Genomic DNA, 21,851 nt, shown 5'->3' with positions numbered 1-21,851 from the left:
GTGTGTGTGTGTGATGGCTAAATAAGGCACTAATCTATGAGTATAGCAGAATATCATTTAGGGGTCATTTTATCTCTGTTTTTTGTTTTTTGGGTTTTTTGTCTTGTTTTGTTTTTATTATTTTAATACTGGTAGTATTTGGTTTGATCCTAGATCTTTGGGCTATCCAGTCTCTGGTTCTTGATCATACACACAATGTCTGACATGAGTTCCATCTTGTGGATTAGGCCTTAAGTCAAATCAGATGTTGGTTGGTTACTACCACAAGCTTTGTGCCACTATTGCCCTAGCATGTTTTGCAGAAGAAAAGCATTGCAGATCAAAGGCTGGGCAGCTGGCTTGGTGTTTCTGTTTCTCTTTTGGTAACCTGCAAAGTACCTTTCTGTATCAAAGACACTAGAACCTAAAAGTGAAGGTTCTCTGCTCACTCTCTCCATGATCAATGAGTTGTGTTGGTGTTTGTCAATAGATTCTTACTCTCGGTTTGTGGAGATCACCCTATTGTCTTGGCAGCAGCCTGGATTGGTGGGGAACTTCCATGGGATGCTCTTTAGTCAGCAATGCAACTGAATATAACTAATTCCCAGTATGGGTAGCTTCATTGGGTGACAAGGATTGCCAGTTGGGATTCTGTCTCCTCCATTATTTGGAAACTTCATTAGGATTGCCTTCATGTATTTTATAAGGTTTCTACTGAACTAAGTTTCAGTACTCCTCAAATGCCCCTCAATTTTAATTGATCTTCCTGCATTCCCTCCTTAAGCTAATCTCCTCTCCTCCTACCCACACTCTTCCCTGTCCCCATATCTCCCTACCCCTACCCACAGTCCAGCCACAAAATTAAATAAAGCTACCAGTCACATAGTTTTATGATGAGACAAATCCATGTTCATTTGGGTCAGTCCAATACAGTCACAAAGGTGCTTAGAAGCTGAAGATTACATCAGACAGGTGGGGGTGAGAAAGAACTACAGCTGAATGAAAGAGGAAGGCATGAGCAAAGGAGGGTGGCTGCTTCTAGAAGCTTCCGAAGACAAAGGAATGAGATCTCCCATAGGGCCTGCAGAAAGGAGTTGATACCTTGCAACACTTGCCAATACCCAGTGAGGCATATTCAGAATTTCCGAGCCTCTAATGTATTAAACTAGATTGTGTCATTTTAAATAGTTATATTTACAACCTTTTGTTTTCACAGTCAAACATGAGGAGGAAGCCCATGCTACCTCTGCTCCTGCTCCTACTGATCCTCCTCCTCCTTCTCCCCCTTCTTCGTCTTTTCTGAATTATCTGTCACTGAAATTACATTAATAAAATAATTCATTTTTTCAGAATTTTATAAAGAAATGGTCAGACTGTTTATCTGTCATTTTCAGGAAGCAATCCACAGCAGTCAAGAGATGAGAAAGAATGAACAAGAATTCTATAAAGCACATGGAACCGATGTCTTCAAAACAGAAATGGTAATTGCTTAGTAACACACAAAAAAATTTCAAATGGTCTCCAGGACTGTGTAGAATTTTTTGACTTTGCTGTAAACATATGCTTTTACTATGTGTACTTAGGATAAATATACAGCAGTGTGTCTAACCCTACTTTCCCGTTAGAACTATTTTGAAAAATGAAACAAGCCGCCTAAAAATATGCCTGCAGTTAGGTGTTATTCGCATATGTTCTGTTATAACTTGAGTACACAATAAAATAAACAATAGAAATAGTAGTTGGCCTCCCTCAACATGTACCAAATTCTCAGAAGAAAAATGCTGCAAAATAAAGATTATTTTCAGTACTCAAATCACTGACTTCTTAAAAACAATTACTCTTTTTAAAATTGTCTTTTGGAACAGACGTCACATCTTGAAAAGCACACTGAGGAAGTAAACCAAGCTTCACAGCTCCGTCAGTATGTTCAAGAAACAGGTAACCATCTGGCACAATTGGGCACACTTGACCTTTGCCCTTTCTGTGTACGTGGGTTTGGAGGACGTTCAGAAGCCAGTCCTCCCTGCCAAGGAACTTTAGTAGCTGTGAGTCATGCTCCCAAAGGGGGCAGGATTGCATTTCTGCATATAATTAGATTTTGCCTGTGTTAGTACATGTAACATATTTTAAAATAGCTCATTGCCCATCAGACCTATAATAAATTCATTCTAAACTCCAGAAAGGTAATAAGCTAACCACCACTGAATGTTTTTTACACCTTGGAACCTAGAATAAAATTGATTGCTTATGAAGCACCCTGACAATAAAATTAAGGGAATAATAGGTCAGTTCTCAACCCACAGATAGGAAGTTAGGTTATGTGGAAATTGGTAGATGTTTCCAGACGATGAGATGCAGCTGTCCACTCGTACAGGGAGGGGATGGCTTTCATCTGATGAGATGAAAGGAAAGATCGCACCTCTGCTGCGGCCTAAACAGTATTTGTTTCTTGTGACATAAGAAATGCAGCATTCTTCTTGCCAGGCTCAGTGACGCATGTTCATGTTTGTAATTCTGGCCTTTAGGAGGCTTAAGCAATAGGACTGCTGCAGGTTCAAGCCAGCATGGGCTACATAATGAGATATAGGCTACAGAGCAAAAAAATTTAACAAAATAGCTAAGCAAACAAACAAGAAAAATGGCCTATCTTTTTTTCTTTAAAATGTATTGCTTTTTCTGCGTCTAGAATTTAAAACACAGTTGTAGAAATTCTGAAAATATTCCTACCCAGAGATAACCACTCCAAATAATTTTAAAGTTTATTTTTATGTATGTGTATTATGTGGTATGTGTGTGTGTGTGTGTGTATGTGTGTGTGTGAGAGAGAGGCACAGACAGAGACAGAGAGAGAGAGACAGAGACAGAGAGACAGAGAAACAGAGAGAAAGAGAGCGAAACACCCAAAGGCCAGAGGACCGCATCAGATCCACTACAGTTGGAGTTCCAAGTTGTAATGATCTGCCCAACATGGTGCTGAGAACTAAACTTTGATCCTCTGCAAGAGCAGCAAGCTCTTCTAACTGCTGTACCATCCCTCCTGCTTCACATCCAAAATTTCTTTTCTGTGTTTCTTTCTTAATACTTCTTGCTTCACTTCAAAATCAAGAGATGAAATAATGCCATGTGCGTAAATTTGTCCTTTAAGTCTTGTTCGCTAATTTACATTATAAGGTGTTTAATGCAGCATGGTGTTTTCATCTCAAATATCATTTTACTCATTGTAAAATATCCCTGGTATCTATGTGTTTTTGTAGTCATTGATACACCCGAGGATGAAGAGATGCCTAAGGTTTCCACAAAGATTTTGAAAGAGCAATTTGAGAAGTCTGCCCAGGAAAAGTTTCTCTACTCTGACAGAGAAACCACAACTCCATCCAGGTGCATAAAGGTATGATATACTCTCTATACAGGAGCACATTAAGGGTTAAAAATGCTTAAATATACTTGAATTTTTGTGGTGTTTTCATAACAAAATAATCTGAACTAGCATTTATTCTATCTCAAAAGGAGGATATTCATCTATGAGGTAGAGTGAGAACTCTCACCCACTGGAGAATATGAATGAAGAAAGTCATATAGACCTTAAAGTCTATAAACTAATATCAAGTAAAGTAACTAAGTCAATTTTAATGGCCAAATAGTTACATGTTTTATTTTAAATGATAAAAAAACCAAAAAACTCACGAAGTACCTCAAGATCTCTTCTGCCTCCATAGATTACACTGCACATCAAGAGAAGAGGGGCAAATTAAGCGTATGTAAAGTAGGCATAGTTTCATATTCCTCTAATCCCAGAATTTGAGAGGCAGAGGCAGGTAGATCTCTGTGAATGCCAGGTTCGCCAAGGCTATAAAAGAGACCCTATGTGTGTGTGTGTGTGTGTGTGTGTGTGTGTGTATATATATATATATATATATATATAATGTGTGAGTATGTGTAAATGCTCAAATGCTGAGTCAATGATACCTTGATGGAAGAATATTATTATTAAAAATAGAATGATATTTACTAACCCATATTGAGTATTCTCCCAAGTAGGTTTAAACACAGTTCATACCTGTTTTCCAAGGAAGGCATCACAGCGGAATCCTGTTTGTGGATAGGTGAAAGGTAGGGCCCAGGAAATCTCCGTACTACAGTTGCCGTTATAAGCCTTGATTTTCTCTCCTTTAAAGATTGAAAATGACAGTGAAGAATCCTTAAAGCCATCATCAGCTGTGGGTACCTCTTCTTCTTACACTTCAACCAGCCAGAGGAGGGAAACCTCAACCTCAAGTTATAGTAATCACAGTGTTACTTCAACATCCCTGGCACAAGTGAATGGCCCTCCTTCAGGGAAGACGGAAGAATTTCCTCCTCCCCCACCTGACGTACTTCAGACACCAATGGATAGGACAGCATTTTCCCAGTCCCCTGAATTCCCCAGCCCCCCTAGAGGACTACCAATCCCCAAAGATTTATATACCAAACAAAGAAATTTGTATGAATTAAACCGCTTATATAGACATATCCATCCCGAGTTAAGAAAAAACTTGGAAAAGGATTACATCAGTGAGGTTTCTGAAATTGTTTCTAGCCAGATAAACTCAGGAAACTCCATTTCGGCAGACGTGCAACAAGCTCGGTATATTTTTGAAAATACAAATAACAGTTCTCAGAGAGATCTGAACCAAGAAAACCTGGAATGGGATGAAATTCTGAAAGGAGAGGTGCAGTCCATGCGATGGATTTTTGAGAATCAACCATTAGATTCTATCAAAAGTGCCTCTGCAGACGAAGGGTCCACTTTCAAAAGCGCTGCTGACCAAGAACTCATTGCTGGGGGTGATGTGAAATATACGACTTGGATGTTTGAGACTCAGCCAATAGATGCCCTGGGGGTTCCTTCTCCTGGCACTGAAGGAAACACAGAGAAAATGCCTGAGCTAGCTAGAGGAGATGTTTGCACAGCAAGGTGGATGTTTGAAACAAGGCCTTTAGATTCAATGAACAAAATGCACCAAAGTCAAGAAGAAACAGCAGATACGGCTGTAAATGACATCACTGGAGGAGACGTTAAGACTGTGAGGTACATGTTTGAAACTCAAAACCTGGATCAGCTTGGGCAGCTTCACTCTGTGGATGAAGTTCACTTATTACAACTCCGATCTGAACTCAAAGAAATTAAAGGAAATGTTAAGAGGAGCATAAAGTGTTTTGAAACTCAACCACTCTATGTCATCAGAGATGGTTCAGGGCAAACACTAGAAATTATAACTGTGCAGAGAGAAGACGTTGAAAGGGGAGACGTGAGAACAGCACGCTGGATGTTTGAAACGCAGCCATTGGACGCAATTAGCAAAGATATCACAGAAATTAAAGTTGTGCGAGGAATATCCATGGAGGAAAACGTCAAAGGTGGGGTGAGTAGAGCAAAGTGGTTATTTGAAACTCAACCCCTCGAGAAAATTAAAGAAAAGGCTGATGAGGTCGTCATTAACAAAGAAGCCATCATAGGTACAGACGTTTCTAAGAAGTGCTGGATGTTTGAAACACAGCCGTTAGACGTTCTAAAAGACGTCCCTGATGCAGATACTACATCACCTGAGGAGAGAATAGGAGGTGACGTAAAAACCACCAAGCATCTATTTGAAACGTTTCCAATAGAAGCTTTAAGAGACAGTCCTGATGTAGGAAAACTTCAAAAAATCACTGCCTCTGAAGAAGAAAAAGGAGACGTTAAGCACCAAAAATGGGTTTTTGAAACTCAACCTTTAGAAGACATTAGAGAAGGTAAGAAGAAGTACACAAAGACAGTGAGGTTAGAAGCAGTTGATAGAGGTCAGGTAAAGAGCTACACGCATATCTTTGAGGCCAATAATTTAACTAAGGTGGATGCATCACATAAAAATGAGGTGGAAGGAGTCACCAGAGGCACTGTGGAGTTGAATAAATCCCTCTTCGAGACAACCCCACTGTATGCTATTCAAGACCGTCTTGGAAATTACCATCAAGTAAAGACAGTTCAGCAGGAAGAAATTCTCACAGGAGACGTAAGAAGCTGTAGGTGGCTTTTTGAAACAAGGCCCATTGACCAATTTGAAGAAAGTCTTCATAAATTTCAGATAATTAGAGGAATATCTGCTCAAGAAATACAAGCAGGGAGTGTGAAATCTGCTAGATGGTTGTTTGAAACTCAGCCTCTTGATTCATTTAAATGTTTTAGTAATGAGGAGGAAACAGGAAGCAAAACTGAACAAACCACAAATGTTGTTAAAGGAGATGTGAAAACCTGTAAATGGCTCTTTGAGACCCAGCCAATGGAGTCTCTTTATGAAAAGGTTTCCTTGGCGACAAACACCGAAGATATTCATAAGGGTGATGTTAGAACCTGTACCTGGCTTTTTGAAACTCAGCCACTTGATACTATAAAAGATGACTCAGAAGCGACAATCAAACTACAAACTGTAAAGCAGGATGAGATACAAGGTGGGGATGTTCGGACAGCATGTTTTCGCTTTGAGACAGAAAATCTGGACAACATACAGGGGAAGGAAGGGAAAGAAAACAAGCCTGTGGAGGTGGATATACAAGCTGGCGACGTCTCTGGAATGAAGTATAAGTTTGAGCACCAGTCCTTAGATTCTATCAGTTGCAGTTCAGAGGATGTTTTGAATAAGATCAAAACCCTAAAAACTGAAGACATTCAGAAAGGCAATGTGTTACACTGTAGGTGGCTATTTGAGAACATACCCATTGATACGATAAAAGAAAATGAAGAGGGGGATGTATTGGTCAAGACAGTGACAGACATACAAGGAGGAAATGTGAGAAAGGGGTGCTTCGTTTTTGAGACGTTTTCTTTGGATGAGATTAAAGAAGAATCTGAGGGCGTCAGCACCAGGAAAACAAATAATGAAGAAGCAATCAAAGGTGATGTGAAGAGCTACAGAATGCTCTTTGAAACACAGCCTCTCTATGCAATTCGAGATCAAGAAGGGTTTTACCACGAAGTGACAACTGTTAAAAAGGAAGAAGTGATTCATGGGGATGTACGAGGGACGAGGTGGCTCTTTGAAACAAAACCATTAGACTCAATTAATGAATCAGAAGATGTGTATGTTATTAAATCTGTCACCCAGGAAGACATTCAGAAGGGGGACGTGAGTTCTGTCAGATACAAATTTGAAACTCAACCGCTGGATCGGATCTCAGATGAACCACATACTGTTGTGCACACTGCAGATTTTATTCAAGGAGGCGACGTGAAGACGGGCAAACAATTCTTTGAGTCTGACAATGGTGACAAGAAGAAATTTATAAGAACAGTGAGTGTCAACGAAGTACAAAAGGGCAACGTTAAGACTTCTACATGGCTCTTTGAAACGCGCAGCATAGATGAACTGGGAGCAGGGTCTGGATATGACACCGTCAAGACTGTCACCCAGGAAGAGGTGCGGAAAGGTGACGTTAAGAATGCAGTGTGGCTCTTTGAAAATCAAGCACTGGATTCCATTAAGGAAGTAGGCGAACGTGATGCAAAAACGACCAAAGAAGAAATTCCTCCATCAGATGTCAAAACAACTACATGGCTCTTTGAAACAAAACCTATTCATGAATTCAATGAAACCAGAGTTGAAAAGGTAGAAATTATTGGCAAAAGCATTAAAGAAACCTTGGAAGACCTCTACTCTCAAAGAGTTATTGAAGCTCCTGGAATTATCATTGAAGCTGATGAAGTTGGCGATGTCCGAATGGCAAAATACAAGCTCATGAACCAAACAACCCCTGAGATACAGAAAGAAGCCGTTATCAGGGCTGATCTCAGAAGCATAATGATAAATTTACTTTCCCAAAGGGACGGTACAAAGAAAGAGATATTTGTCAGTGAAGAGGAGAAGGGAAATGTCAATTTGACTAAAACTCAATTATTAAACAGATCAACTGAATTTCATGCTGAAAAGGAAGAGATAGTGAGAGGGGATGTTAAACAAGCGATAAAAAAGCTGTTCTCCGAGGAAAAATACACAAAGAAAGGCATCTTGATTCAGGAAGATGAAAGAGGAGATATCAACATGACTATCTACTGTCTTCTTCACGAAAATGCCGGTGACAAGACTGAACGTGAAGACGTAATAGGAGGTGACGTAAGAGGCACCATTCATAACCTGCTATTTTCTCCATCAAATGGTAAAATACCTCAAAGGACAAAAGTCGAGGCCTCAGAGAGGGGAAACGTTCAGTTCTTCACAACATGCATAGAAACTGGAGCTTTGGATTACCTCAAACAACTTCAAGCAGGGACGAGTGAAACACTCACAGCCAGGGAACAAGAGGGAGAGAAAGACACAATCAGGGGTGATGTGGAGGGCACAAAACTGTTACTAAAGGAAAGGCAATCTCTGGTTGAACGTACTGTCCATGAAACTGACATCATCCCGGGAGAAGTGCATAATACAGTTAAAGTCCTCATGGCTGGGTTTCAGGGTTCATCTTTCAAGACACAGAAAGAAGAGAATATAAAAGGTGATTTGAACTCAACCCTCAATTCTCTCAGCCTGGCCATGAATCAGAAAACAGGGTCAAAAGCAGACGAAACTGTAAACTGTGACAGGCTGACCACACTAGAGTCACTTAAGGAGTCAAGCCACAGACAGAAAGAATCTAAACAATCTGGCGGCATCTCTGGTGATCTTGAGCAAGCTATTGCGTGCCTCGAGAAGGCTACAAATACAAGGACTGAAATACTGAAAAAAGAGATGATGCTAGATGACCTTGAAACATCACTAAGGTCTTTGAAAGAAGCACAGCAGGGTTTCAAAGAGGTTGCTAGAGCAGGACTAATCAAAGAAGATGCACTACCTGGAACAGTGGGATTTGCAGAACGACAAAAAGTAGGGATTCGTTCAGCTACTGTCCAGAGAGACAAAAAAAGTCTTCTCCAACCAATGCCAGGACCGTTTGAGCCAGCAACCAGGCATCAAGCAGGACCAGGCCCTCTCCATGAAACCATGAAGCAATCATACAACCAGACTTTAATAGAAGAAACATCTGAGGTTCATCTTCCCAGAGCCCCAAAGGGCGCTGTCAAGATTGTTGTTGATCGGGAACAAAACAACGACGCTCTAGAGAAAAACCTCAGGAAGATGTCTAATCCAGAACACAGAGCCATGAGAAACGCCTTAGACATGGGTGACAGAACTGGCATCTGGACTGAGAGCAAAGAATATCTGCGTGGTGGCAATAATATGAGCAAACAGTTAACTACAACCATGGCAATGAAGGAAAATCTAAAAACCAAGGGATCAGAGAATGTGAAAGAGTCGAAGGATGCTATCTTTAACTTCTCCCAGTCGGTAGATGAAATGATTAGAAAGCAGCAGACTCAAACGTGTGAAGTAGGGAACAATCACAAGAAGTCTCAGTCCTGGGATTCTTATGGGAAGAGTCAAAATAAAATGAAAAATGTGAATATATCACCAGGGGCACAAAGTTATATGCCAGATCCCACCCAACATCCCACCAACAAGACAGCTGAGGAGATGCACAGGGCAACCAGGGACTTTCGGGAGCAAGCCTTGCTAAGTCAGGAAACATGGTATTCTAATAAAGATATGAAGAAAAATGATGTGAGCCTTCAAGCTTTACCCATAGGTAAGGATGTCCATGGACTAACAGGAATGAAAGTCTCTGGGAAAGGCCACAAAAAATTTCAGGCAACTGACAAAAACCAGAAAATTGATGTTTGTCTAGAAAGCCAGGACTTTCTAATGAAGACAAATACTTCCAAAGAGTTGAAAACGGCGATGGAGAGGTCCCTTAATCCAATCCACCTTCACCCTGAGTGTCATGTAAAAGAAAATGAGGACTCGCTTCCACCTCCATCTCCTCCTCCTCCTCCACCTTCCAATGCATCATCCGAAATTGAATTTCCTCTCCCCCCTCCACCGCCTTCAATGCTGTTGCCTGAAAAGAATGAGTTTCTTCCCTCTTCATCCACAGAGAAGACAAGGACTGAATTTGAAAACTTCCCAAGTCTCCCTCTCCCTCCACCACCAGTAGATGAGAAATCAGAAGGAGAACGTCTGTCAGCATCCCTACCTCCTCCACCTCCTCCAACTCCATGGCAAGCAGCACAGCTTCTACCCCCCTCTGCCCTAGAAAAGCGCAGTGAAATGTTCAGGCAGCAGCATTCCCAAGCAGAATTCTCAGGCTCTCGGCAGATTCACTCTCAGGCCAAAACCCTAACAGGAAAAACACCACCTCCTACACTCCCCAAACCCAAACTTCCCAAGAGAATTAAAGATAAAATCAGTCAGCAGTACCCAAATGGCGAATTGGGAAAATCTGTGTCAGATACGGAAATGAAAACCATCCTTCCAACGGATCAGGAAAGATCAGGGGTGGCAGTGAGCAGTGAGCACACTGAGACAAAGCAGGAGATATTCAGAGAAAGCCTTGGTGAAAGAAAACAGCTGCCAATCCACTCAGCAAACTCACTATCTCAGACGGTTCCAGAAGTCTCAGCTCCCAGGGGTAAACAGACAGCACCCCTAGTTAAATCCCACTCACTTCCATCGGGTTCAGAGCAACAAAGCCCAAAGCCTTACATGAGAAAATTTAAGACACCTTTAATGATTGCCGAAGAAAAATACAGACAACAAAGGGAAGAGAAACAGCGACAGGAGACTTCTTGCCACAGGACTGTCCAAACAGAAACCTACCACCAAAACATATCAGAGAAGGAGAAAGAAACAGAGTCACAAAAAGCAACTGAGAAAGTCCCCATACCCAGGACGGATTTGGACTTGACTAAGAACAGGGCTGTGCTTGCAGGTGTGAGCTCTGACAGCCAACGCTCCACAGTCTCTGCATTGGCGGTTGCTACTGAGAGGTTCCAGCATGTTCTAGCAGCTTCAGAAGATACGTGTATAATGAGAAAGGAAGATATACAAAGCTCAAAGGACATGCAACAATCAAAATCAGCTTGTGAAATTAGCCAGAATTACAAGGAATGTAAGACACAACAAACACTTGAACAGCATATGGAGACATTGCCCTTTCCTCAAAGCAAATCAACTTTCCCAAGTTTCAAAGTGAAAGCTATCAAGCTTCCAACACTAGATCATACATCGACTGAAATAGATCTCAGTTCTGAAAGTCACATAAAGCAATCTGAAGTTGACGCCCAAACCATCACTAAACAAATGAATCAGGAAATCAAGAAAACCCAAGCAAAGACACAGTGTGATGATAAGCAATCCGTGCCTGAAAAATCTTTTCAGTTACCTAAAACGGAGAAAACGGTGACCATACAAATGCCTGAAGAATCTTCAGGGAAAAATCACAAGAGTAAAGTCAAAACACCTCCCAAGAAGCAGAGGGGATTTGGGGAGCTTGACAGAGGAAATGTCCTAGGGCGTGAAGAAAGTCATCAGGACTCATCCATGAGCAGTTCCAAAGAGGACAGATTAACAGACAGAAAGCAAGAGAATCTGCAGGACCGGAGAGTACCAAGGGTAGTCCAACAAACGATTTTTGATGCATGCCTAGACACACGGACTCAGAATTTTCAGCAAACACAAATACAAACATCTGGAAGTACAGTTGAGCACAAAAAACTGCCTGATGTGACCGAGAAAAAAGGTCTTGGAGACCGGGGCATTCAACAGACCCATGTCACTCTTAACACTGAGGAGTCAAAGCAAGAGATTATACATAACAAGTCTTCATTTTCCTCTGTGAAAGAATCCCTGCAGAATGATGGGAACTGTGCCATAAATATATTGGAATTCTTGAGAAAACGTGAAGAACTACAGCAGATTTTGTCTAGAGTAAAAGAGTTCGAAGCAGAGTCCAATAAAAGTGGCCTTCAAACCTTTCAGACACTGTTAAATATTGTCCCTGTATGGCTGATAAGTGAAGAAAAAAGAGACTATGGCGTTCATGTTGCCATGGAGAATAATGTAGAAAAAGTCAAAGAAGAAATAACACATATTAAAACTCGAGCAGAGGATATGCTTGCGCACTGTGAACATGTAATTCAAACAGCCACGATGGCCCCCCAAACAGGAAAGCAGAGAGATAAGCCTAGCCATCTTAATGAAATGTCATTGAAAGTGCCTAATGTCAATGCCAGCTCTAATAAATGCACTGAACAGCAAGAAAATAAAATTGGAGAAGAAAAATTATCACACCACCAAATAACAATGACTCATGATCAAGAAAATAAAATTGGAGAAGAAAAATCATCACACCGCCAAGTAGCAATGACCCTTTATCCTGCTGAGACACATCCGGAGCCTAAGGGAGATTATAAGGTTGCTCCTCCCTCTCTGAAAAATCGTCCACCATCACCAACGTTCATTACAATAGAGTCCACTGCCCGCCGAGCAGAAACCTCCACTAAGAGTGAGCTTTCTCAGTCCCCTAAAAAGAACAGTTGTACTGAACCTCCACCCAGAAGACCCACGGAGCAAACATCTAGACTTCCCAGAACAGGCACCTCCCCTTCCCCACCAAGGAGCCGCTCTGAACAACTCGTTAGACTCAAAGACACCACGGCCAGGTTAGCCAGAGGTAGCATCCCATGCTCGCCAGGGACCCCGGTTCCGATTGTAGAGAAGAGATCAGAAGTGATCGTGTCTCCAGCCACGCTCCGCAGGCAAATTAAGATAGAAAGTCATGCCAGGGACTCTCCACCAGCCATCACGATACCTGTAAATGTGAACCACGTCGTGAGTGGTTCCTTCCGAGAATCTGTAGAAGCTCAAGAGGAAAGGAGAGAAACAGAGAAAAAGGAGACGTATGTTCATAAAGATGAAATCAGCTCAATCAACAGCACAATGCCAGAAATGGAAAGCTATGATGCAGTTGAAATCATCCGCAAGGTGCAAGGGCCTCGCCTATCAGAACACACAGAGAGATTTGAAGCCGCTACCAATCAAACGGTTCAAATGGCTGAACATTTTCTGAATGGCCATGAAAATGAAATGCACAGATGGTTTAGGGAATTCGAGAATGACCCAGTTTTTGAAGCAAAGACGGGTAGAAGAGCTTATGCAAACGGTGAAATAAACCGCAACATGAAACAAGAGAGTCACACATTTTGTAAGGAGGAATTTGGATTAGCATCTTCTGGAAATGCTAATTTTCCAGGCTTTTCCTACAGACATCCTAGAGAGCACCACGGAACAGTTTCTGCAATGCAGCCCAGGGTTCACTCTGAAGCAAGGTCTCTCAGTGAGCACTTCTTAGGCATAGACGCATTTGACAGTCAGATCATGGGGTCAAAGGTAGCAACCACATCGACATGTAGCTCGGAAGCAGGCAGGTCTGGCTTTGACATCAGGCACGCTCCACCAACCTATGAAGACGTGATTGCTGGCCACATCCTAGACCTTGCGGATTCCCCTCCAAATCATAGAAGAGATTTTCAGAAGACGTGGCAGGAGAGCGAACGGGTTTTTAAGCACTTGGGCTATGAAACCTCCAATGCACATGCAACTGAAATGAGCCGGGCCTTCCAGGAGGAATCTGCCTTTATACGTGGTAAATGAGATTGAAGAGTATGAAAGAAGATTAACACATTTGAAAGCATGCGTGCCAATGTCAAATAATATCTGCAATTAAACAGTGTGTAAAAATAACCCAGTAACAAGCTAGGACTAATGGCAACCCCTGTGGGCTTATGATTCTTTGCTATCCTTGCTTTCTACTTCCTTAATTAACAATAACATTTAAAATGACTAACCTGCAGAATGCATTACAGCAACCTGTTCTTCAAACTCAAGTTAAATAGGGGTTTGAAGAAAGCATCAGACGTAACAACTGCTGGGGTAGTTTTAGCAATGGTGGAACTATTTGTTTGCTATAAAACAAACTCGTTATTAAAATGTAATAATAAGATTTACTTCATTCAATAGTTTATGGTGGTACCAGATCAAAACCTTTGACATATTTTAACTGTGTACTTAAATAGCCTCAACAAACCTTAGTAAAAGCCTCAGACAGAACTCACAGTATGCACGCATGCTGTATTTTTATCAGCATGTTAAAGATGTAGATGTAACGTTCGAAATTTTATATATTTAGCTATTGTAATGGAATTGAGGTGATAACACACCCAGATCCCAATGTTTTCTGTAATGGATATTTTCATCTTTATGAACATTAAGCCCAAATGACAATTCCATTGACCTAATTCATAGACGAGGATAAGTAATACGTCTTAAGACTTGATTATGTTTGTAAGATGAGAGATTTAAGTCATAAGAACATCATATTTTTAATATCACAAGATAGCTTACTCAATTGTACATTCCATGCTTTTTACAATTAATGAGGCTTAATGATAAAATGCTAGGACACAATGAATCGGCCTTGTTAATGCAGTCTATTCTTTTAGACAGCTTCAAAGAAATGGCAAACTTAAAAATAAAAACCGCTGAAATTAATAATTATGCCTCTCATATTTACAACATATGTGTCTAGTTTATCAAGTTAATATGGTTTCTTAATGTGCTTGCTTCTGGCATAATTAAGCAAAGCTGTCTAATTAATTTCAAATGCTCAGTTTTTGCTAAGACAGTTCAAAACCATAGAAAACACAAAGAAGCTGGCATGACACATAGAAATATGTCCTAACTCAAGTGAAAAAGGCAAAGGAGTCCTCTCAATCACGGAGAGGCAGAGCCTAAGCACGAATGTGGCTTTTGTATGAAGGACCTCCACATAATTGCTTTCATAGGTGACAAATACAAAAGGTTAGTTATTGTCGGAAGAGTATAGCGCAAATCAAAACCAATATTTAATTGATGTGTCTGTGTTCAGTGTAAGCCACTAGAGGATCCTGGTCAGTGATGTAATCACTGTTATTTATAAAGACAACCCTTCACATGGGAGCAGTAGGGAGCAGCTGTAGGTACTAAGTGAGATGGTCAGCAGTAAAAAAAAAAAAAAACAGAAAGGGTAGATGTAAGGATCCTAAAGGCTGTAAAGTCTAAAGTCAATTAGGAAAGTAGGAGAGGTCCCTCCCTGGCGTTACATGTATGGGAGAGTGTTATTACAAGGAAGTAAACTACTGGCGTCATGAAGTAAACCTGATATTATTGAGATAATATTTAATCAAATACGATACAATGTCTTGACTCATAAAAATCTGCATGTACTTTGGAATGATTGATCCATAATACGGTTTTAGAAATAAAAGTTATATATAAAACTTTATATCTAGTTGCTTCAAATGATGAGTTTTCTTAAGGTTCCCCATGATTGAGTTTACTGTATATATTTAATGTATTCGTGTAAGAAAGCATAATACACATGTGTTTATTATATAATAGCCCAATTTCCACAAGGTATAATGGTAGAGGCATTAAATCTTTGTACCAGATCCTCAAAATTCCATGCTATTGCACACTGTCCAGAGAGCAAGACATAAAGAAATTATCAGGGACTTTTCACTTTATCTGCATGTCCAGTTTATCTATTATTTCTTTTCCTATGCTATTGCAAGTGATGGAAAATAGAAACATATAAGCCTTTATAAATTTTTATTTTTAGAAACTGCTGGTCCAAGACAAGGAAATCTGCGTAATCTGTCAAAAGACAGTTTATCCAATGGAATGCCTCGTAGCAGACAAGCAGAATTTTCATAAATCTTGTTTCCGATGCCATCATTGCAGCAGTAAACTGAGGTAACAATGTCATGTTGAGTGTGCCACATGGGCTGAAGAACCTAGGAGCCTATGTATAATAGTTAGTCTCTAAAGAGAAGTAGAATTCTCCAGATCTCACAGCTGCCCTCAGTGACTACCGTCACACAGGGGACTGTGACCCTATTCTACTGTGCATTGCCGAGGCTGATTCTCAACACTTCCCTGTCACAAGTTAACTTTCTAGCTGTGGAAATGGCGTGGGTAAAAAAGAGTCCTGAGAGCCTGTGGTGGTGGCGCACGCTTTTAATCCCAGCACTCGGAAGGCAGAGGCAGGCAGGCAGATCTCTGTGAGTTCGAGGCCAGCCTGGTCTACAAGAGCTAGTTCCAGGGGGAAAAAAAAAGAAAGAAAAAGAAAAAGAAAAGAAAACGTTCTGAGTACCTGTGAAGTCAGGATTTTTAAGTTGGTGATGTGCCTGAATGCGTTAGCTCTAGATTAGAAGCTGGTAAACTCTTTCTGTGAAGGGCAGATAGCGAATATTGTAGTTGGCAGGCCATTCTGTTCCCATCAGGACTCATGTTTCCTTGGAGCCCAAGAATGACTGGCTAGAGAGAGCAGGTGGGTGTGGCTGTGAATAGGCTTGGATACGTTCCAGGGAAACTTTGTATCCCACAGCAGGGCATGGTGCAGAGCTTGTCTGTTTGAGCTACTGTGTGTGAGTTAAGAAATAGATCTAGGAATAATGTTAGTGACAGGTCAGGCAAAAGCTGTTTATTTCTGAAGCAAAGGCCGCATGCTAATCAACACAGTGGCATGAGCTTTCCTTTTGCACCTCTCAAAGGAGATGCATTTAAATGAACGTGACATTTGGTAAAGCCATAGTTTGAAATGCTGAAATGGAATTTAGTTTGCTGAATCTAATGTGCACCTTTCAGACTATCACCTTCCTGACTCTAATTGGCAGTGCAAATATTCCTCAGTACTTTCCCTTGGTTTCCATGACAATATGACATAATGATTCCCCTCGATTTCAAAGGTGCTCCTTCTCAGGCACCTGGGTGGGTGACTCCTTTTCCTGACCATCAGTGAGATAGATGGTGGAGCTCTTCAGAAACCCACAAGTCTGGATATAGTCTTCTCACTGTTTCTGTTTCCTTCTGGTGAATGAGTCAAGCACACATGACCCCATAACTTCCATGTGGGGGTGACTCTGAACTGTACACTGCTGGGCCAGAGTGCACCGTTGCTCATTAAATACTTATTTCCAATGATCAAGGCCTCTGTAAGTACAACCACATCAGTAGGATCCTTTTACTCTTCTTACTGTTTCCATGCACTTTCTGAGTGTAGCTCCTATCCCTCTGTATCATAAGCGACACGAACATTCACTGCGGCCTAGTCATGAAGCTTTCTTCCTTTCACTTATTCTTTCCCTTCCTTTCAGCCGCTACCCACGTTTTCAATTACAGAGTTCAGAATGTTCCCCTTAAGCTGTGCATTTTTCACCATCCCCGTAGCTCAACTCTCGTTCCAGTGTGTGTTGTTTCCTCACTTTTGGGCAAACGCCACACCCACTGTGGCTAGCGTGGTCTTCCTGTGTTCCCATCTCTTAGCAGCAACACTATCAACAATCGGCTCTGAGACTGTATTCTACAGTGTAATAAAGCAATCTTTCTGATTAAAAATATCTAGCATTAAGACATCAATCAACCTGCGGTTCAAATGTACTTCTCTCCAATTCTTCAAGCATCCCCAGTTCTTCCCAGTTACAGGTTACGCTCCATGCAGAATTACCTCCTTCTATTTCCAATAAAAGATATTTTTTTTCTCCCTCACACTTCCAGCGAATGCCAGATGCCATCCCTATTCCTTCTAGGAGTTTTTAATACACATCTTCCAGATCTCTACCAGTTCAATGTCCACTCATTCTTCAGACCTCAACTAAGACTATCTCATTCATGAAACGTTTTGTTATTTTTCCTTTTTGACTTGCACAGAGAGGCCAGACATCCTTCTGAATCATTCTTCGAAGCATCCCCCGCACTTTCCCACCGTCAGCCTGAGCTACTATAATCGTCATTGACGTTAACTGTGGTAACGTTTGCCTTCCCAACATCTCTACATATAAAATGATGAGTCAAAATTACATATTCAAATACTGATACCTTTAAGGGATGGATCAAAAATACAAAGAAAGTAAAAGGAGCGAAATGCATGATACAATAAATCATTACAGCATGAACACTTTGTAACCAAATGCATGTTACAATAAATCATTACAGCATGAACACTTTGTAACCAAATGCACAGTACAGTTAATCATTACAGTGTGAACACTTTGTATCCACTGACCAACCTAAAGAACTGTGCTGGCCATACTGGGAGAGCCTTTGGGGGGGGGGTAGGGGAGCAGTTTTTCAAGACAGGGTTTCTCTGTAGTTTTGGAGCCTGTCCTGGAACTAGCTCTTGTAGACCAGGTTGGCCTCGAACTCACAGAGATCCGCCTGCCTCTGCCTCCCGAGTGCTGGGATTAAAGGCATGCGCCACCACCGCCCGGCAAAAGACAGTTACTAATCACAACTGGAAAGGAATAGTTGATTGACCTCAATAAAATACACTAACTGGGGTTCACCTTTCTTTCCCCGGTTAGAGGAATATCTTCTCTTTCCATTGTCTGCTGAGTGAGTACCTTTTCCATGACCTAAGTAATTTTTAGGGACTTCTTCATTACTTGATAAATGCAGGGTGTCTTTCCATTCCCTGTGCAAGCCCTGGTCCCATCATTTCTGCAAGTCTTCTTTACTCTAACAACATGTACTTCTTCAAGTCAACCCACTTGGTGCCCATTCTACTCTTTCAGATTTTGTTTTTAAGCCATTTGGGGGGGGGGCATGAACTAATAGATAGTTACATATATTTTACACTATAAATTCAATGATAATTCCAATCAAATTCCAAACTTATCTATGTAGCTGCTTCCCTTCTATGTCTGTATGTCTTTTTCTCTGTCCCTCAAACATGAAGATGACGACTAAGCTACGTTGAGGCTGAGATATTACAATAACTTCAAGATGTCTTTGAGCCACCTAATGACACCCTATCTGAAAATAAAATGGAAAAAGTATGGTTGGGATACCTCTTAGTGTCAGAGCATTTGTGTAGCAATTGTATGGGCCTAGATCCAATGCCAAGTAGTATAAAAAATTATAACAGATTTAGAATATCTTATATTCATTCATCTTAATAATAGCCTTGGTTTGGAGCTGAGTCTCTAGTTGAGGTGATTGTTTATGAAGCACACACACAAGGCCCCAGGTTTAAACCAGAGCACTGCATCAGACAAGAACAATAGTGCAAGCCTGTGATTCCAACACTAGCTTCAAAGTCAACCACAGCTATGTAGTTGCCCTTAATGCCAGGTCCAGTGGACCTGGTACCCTCTTCTGGCCTCCTCCTGTACCAGGTACTCAAGTAATGAACAAACATACATACAACAGTCAAATTACACAAAAAGCTTAAAGTCATCTAATAACAAAAACTAATGATAGTACCAATCAATGAACCAAAATTTTGTAAAATTTATATTTGATTTAACTTACCCACCCATTTCTAAATAAGTTAATATATCCGTGCCAGATCCTTTAGACACTGCATTATACCCTGTTCCCCTCTCTGCCCCCTTAACCTTTCATTTCATCTTCCAAGTATCATGGCATTAGTGTCTAGTGCTGAGGTTCTTCTTTTGATATTCTGGTTATTCAAGCTTATTTTCTACGAGACTCTTTAGAACATGATCGTGTGGAGGCAGTGTTCCTTAAATTCTACAATGCTGGTAATATTTACTCTGTGTTCTTCGTGTACGTCATCACAGCTGACAGCACGAAGAATTCTTTTTCTCTGTACTTTTTATTAAAAGTTTAGTAGTTTCAGCATAACAGTTCTTGGCACTAGTCATTCTAGATCTGGACTATATCTAGTGTCACAAGTCACAGAGTCGGCACAGGTTTAGGCCCATTGGTCTAATGGATGGACTGTATCTGAGAACATCGACTATATCCTTGGTGATATGCAGCATGAAATTCTGAATACTAAAAGGCACAAATCTCAGTGGGGATTGGTGATAATTCGCCTAACTGGAATTTCAATTAACAGGGCCATTCCTCTGGGTAGTAAGGGGTTTCCTGAATTTCTGACTCATTACTAAAATTCTGCAGTTCCCTATAAATGTATAGTAAGTATACAGAACCCTCAATATTATTTCTTCTCTTTTGGCAGTTTGGGAAATTATGCATCACTTCATGGACAAATATACTGCAAGCCCCACTTTCAACAACTTTTTAAGTCGAAAGGAAATTATGATGAAGGTTTTGGACACAAACAGCATAAAGATCGATGGAATTGCAAAAACCAAACCAGCTTAGTTGATTTAATTCCCACTGAAGAACCCAGTGTATGCGAAAACCCTGCAGCAGATACCCTCTTGTCTGGGGATCTTACTAAACACGCAGAGGTTTCTAACAGCGAGTGGCAAAACGATGATTTGAGGAAATGGGGGGAGAGAGGAAAATTAAAAATTGTTTGGCCTCCTTGCCAGGTGATGCCTACGAAAAGCTCTCCCCGTGAGGAAGAACTCAAAATGAGTAAGCCTAAATGGCCACCTCACGTGACAATCCCTGGTCCCTCGGAATTTAAAAGGGAGTCGCTGACAGAGCACGTGAAAAGCATGGAGAATCAAGGGGAAGAGCCAGAGAGCTTCTCTGTCCTACAACTGTGTCAGCACCACGTGTGTCAGAAAGAGGACCTTGCCGGAGTCCAAGAAATAAAAGTGTATGAAGCAAGAAAAGAGGAGAAAGAGGAAAAGAGAAATGCGCAAGATAAGCTGAATGAAGCTGAGGGTGTAGCAAACAAGAGAAAAAGCGGGATGGATCTTAATGACAGTCACGTGTATGTGCAGAGCGATGCAAAGGAGAAGGATGGACATGCTAATGAACCTGATGGCGCAGAGGTTTTACAAGTTACAAACCCTGGTGCTGACGTGGGGCCAGAGACCCACAGACAGAACTTCAATAACAACAACAATAACAATTCGGTAGCTGTCTGCTCTCTGAAGAAAGGCAGGCAGGAGAAACCTATTTTAGAATGTCCTCATCTAATGCCGTTGGCCAGTGAAGCAAGCAGCTACTACGCAAGTGAATATCAAATTAAAAAGTTAAAACAGACATCTAGAATCTCAGAGTTACTTGGTATCTTTGAATCCGAAAAGTCGTCCTCCAAGAAGGTCCTAGCCATGGCTCTGGAGAAAAGGGCTGACGGAGTGACTGCAGGCAGTCCTGAGCAGTTCGCTCCGGAGCCAGGCTTCGGGCAGGGCTCATCAGTTAAAGGGGAAAGCCGTGCAGCCTCTCCTGATATCAACCTCTTACCCATGAAAGGAAACCATGAAAATAACAAAAACGTACACCTTTTCTTTTCTAACACCGTAAAAGTCTCTCCTTTTTCCAAGAATCATCACACCCTTGGGTGTGATTTCATAGATTCTGTTGATCAACTTAAAAGTATGTCACGCTTGTATTTAAGAGAACTTGGAAACGATGTCAAATCCTGGCATGGGGAAACTACAGGAGCAGCTTGGAATGATGGGAGAACGGGTTTTGATGCTGCAAGCCGAGGGTGTGCGGCTAAGCCTGTGGTTCCCAGAGTGCAGTGCCAGGCTGAACATCTGACCGTGGAGGAGCAGATTAAAAGGGACAGGTGCTACAGCACCAGCGACGCTGACTGAGACGTCTCTGGCCACTTAGGGTTCCTACTCAAGCACGGAGAGATGTTCTCAGATGAGATCTTGGGATCGCAGCTCACTTAGGATTGCAAAGATAATGTCTCATAATTTCATCTTTCACATCACATTGCTTCCTGTATTGCACTCCATAATTCTTCTCCACTATTCATTTGAGTCTGGTTTGGATCTGAATGGCATGCTGAGGTGAAACAAAGTAGCCACAGTTTCTTCTCAAAGGGCCCATGTGCTACTTGTTTCTCTACTGTACAGTGTGGGCGAGGGTCCCTACTGCTGGTCCCTACTGCTGGCGGTTGTTGCCATTCTTCCACCTTCTCCATAATTTCAGATGAAATAAAATTGAATCACCTGAGATACAAGCTCCTGTAAATCTGTGTTTTCATTCGGTGCTGTATGTTGCTGTACCAACTATTATGGTTCCCAACATTTGAGAAATACTTAGGAG

General features: G+C 41.3%; 1 protein-coding gene across 2 annotated transcripts in view; it reads left to right on the top strand.

Annotated features, from left to right (window-relative positions):
• The window catches only part of Xirp2 (xin actin binding repeat containing 2), a 293,783-nt gene extending 272,392 nt beyond the window's left edge, over positions 1–21,391 (top strand). The window contains exons 4-8 of one of the 2 annotated variants that reach the window (XM_042055470.1): positions 1,374–1,460; positions 1,845–1,917; positions 3,234–3,367; positions 15,523–15,656; positions 19,891–21,391. In XM_042055470.1, coding sequence (XP_041911404.1) covers positions 1,374–1,460; positions 1,845–1,917; positions 3,234–3,367; positions 15,523–15,656; positions 19,891–21,391 — 1,929 coding nt within the window. Of the gene's footprint in view, positions 1–1,373; positions 1,461–1,844; positions 1,918–3,233; positions 3,368–4,154; positions 13,510–15,522; positions 15,657–19,890 lie in introns of those variants that run through there. The other variant, XM_038337549.1, reaches the window with a different exon arrangement.
• Positions 21,392–21,851: the final 460 nt, after the last annotated feature.

The sequence above is a fragment of the Arvicola amphibius genome, chromosome 7, assembly GCF_903992535.2.
Source record: "Arvicola amphibius chromosome 7, mArvAmp1.2, whole genome shotgun sequence".
In the NCBI taxonomy this organism is placed as follows: Eukaryota; Metazoa; Chordata; class Mammalia; order Rodentia; family Cricetidae; genus Arvicola; species Arvicola amphibius.
The sequence above is the reverse complement of the archived record's forward strand: the minus strand, read 5'-3'. Positions and strand labels throughout refer to the sequence as shown.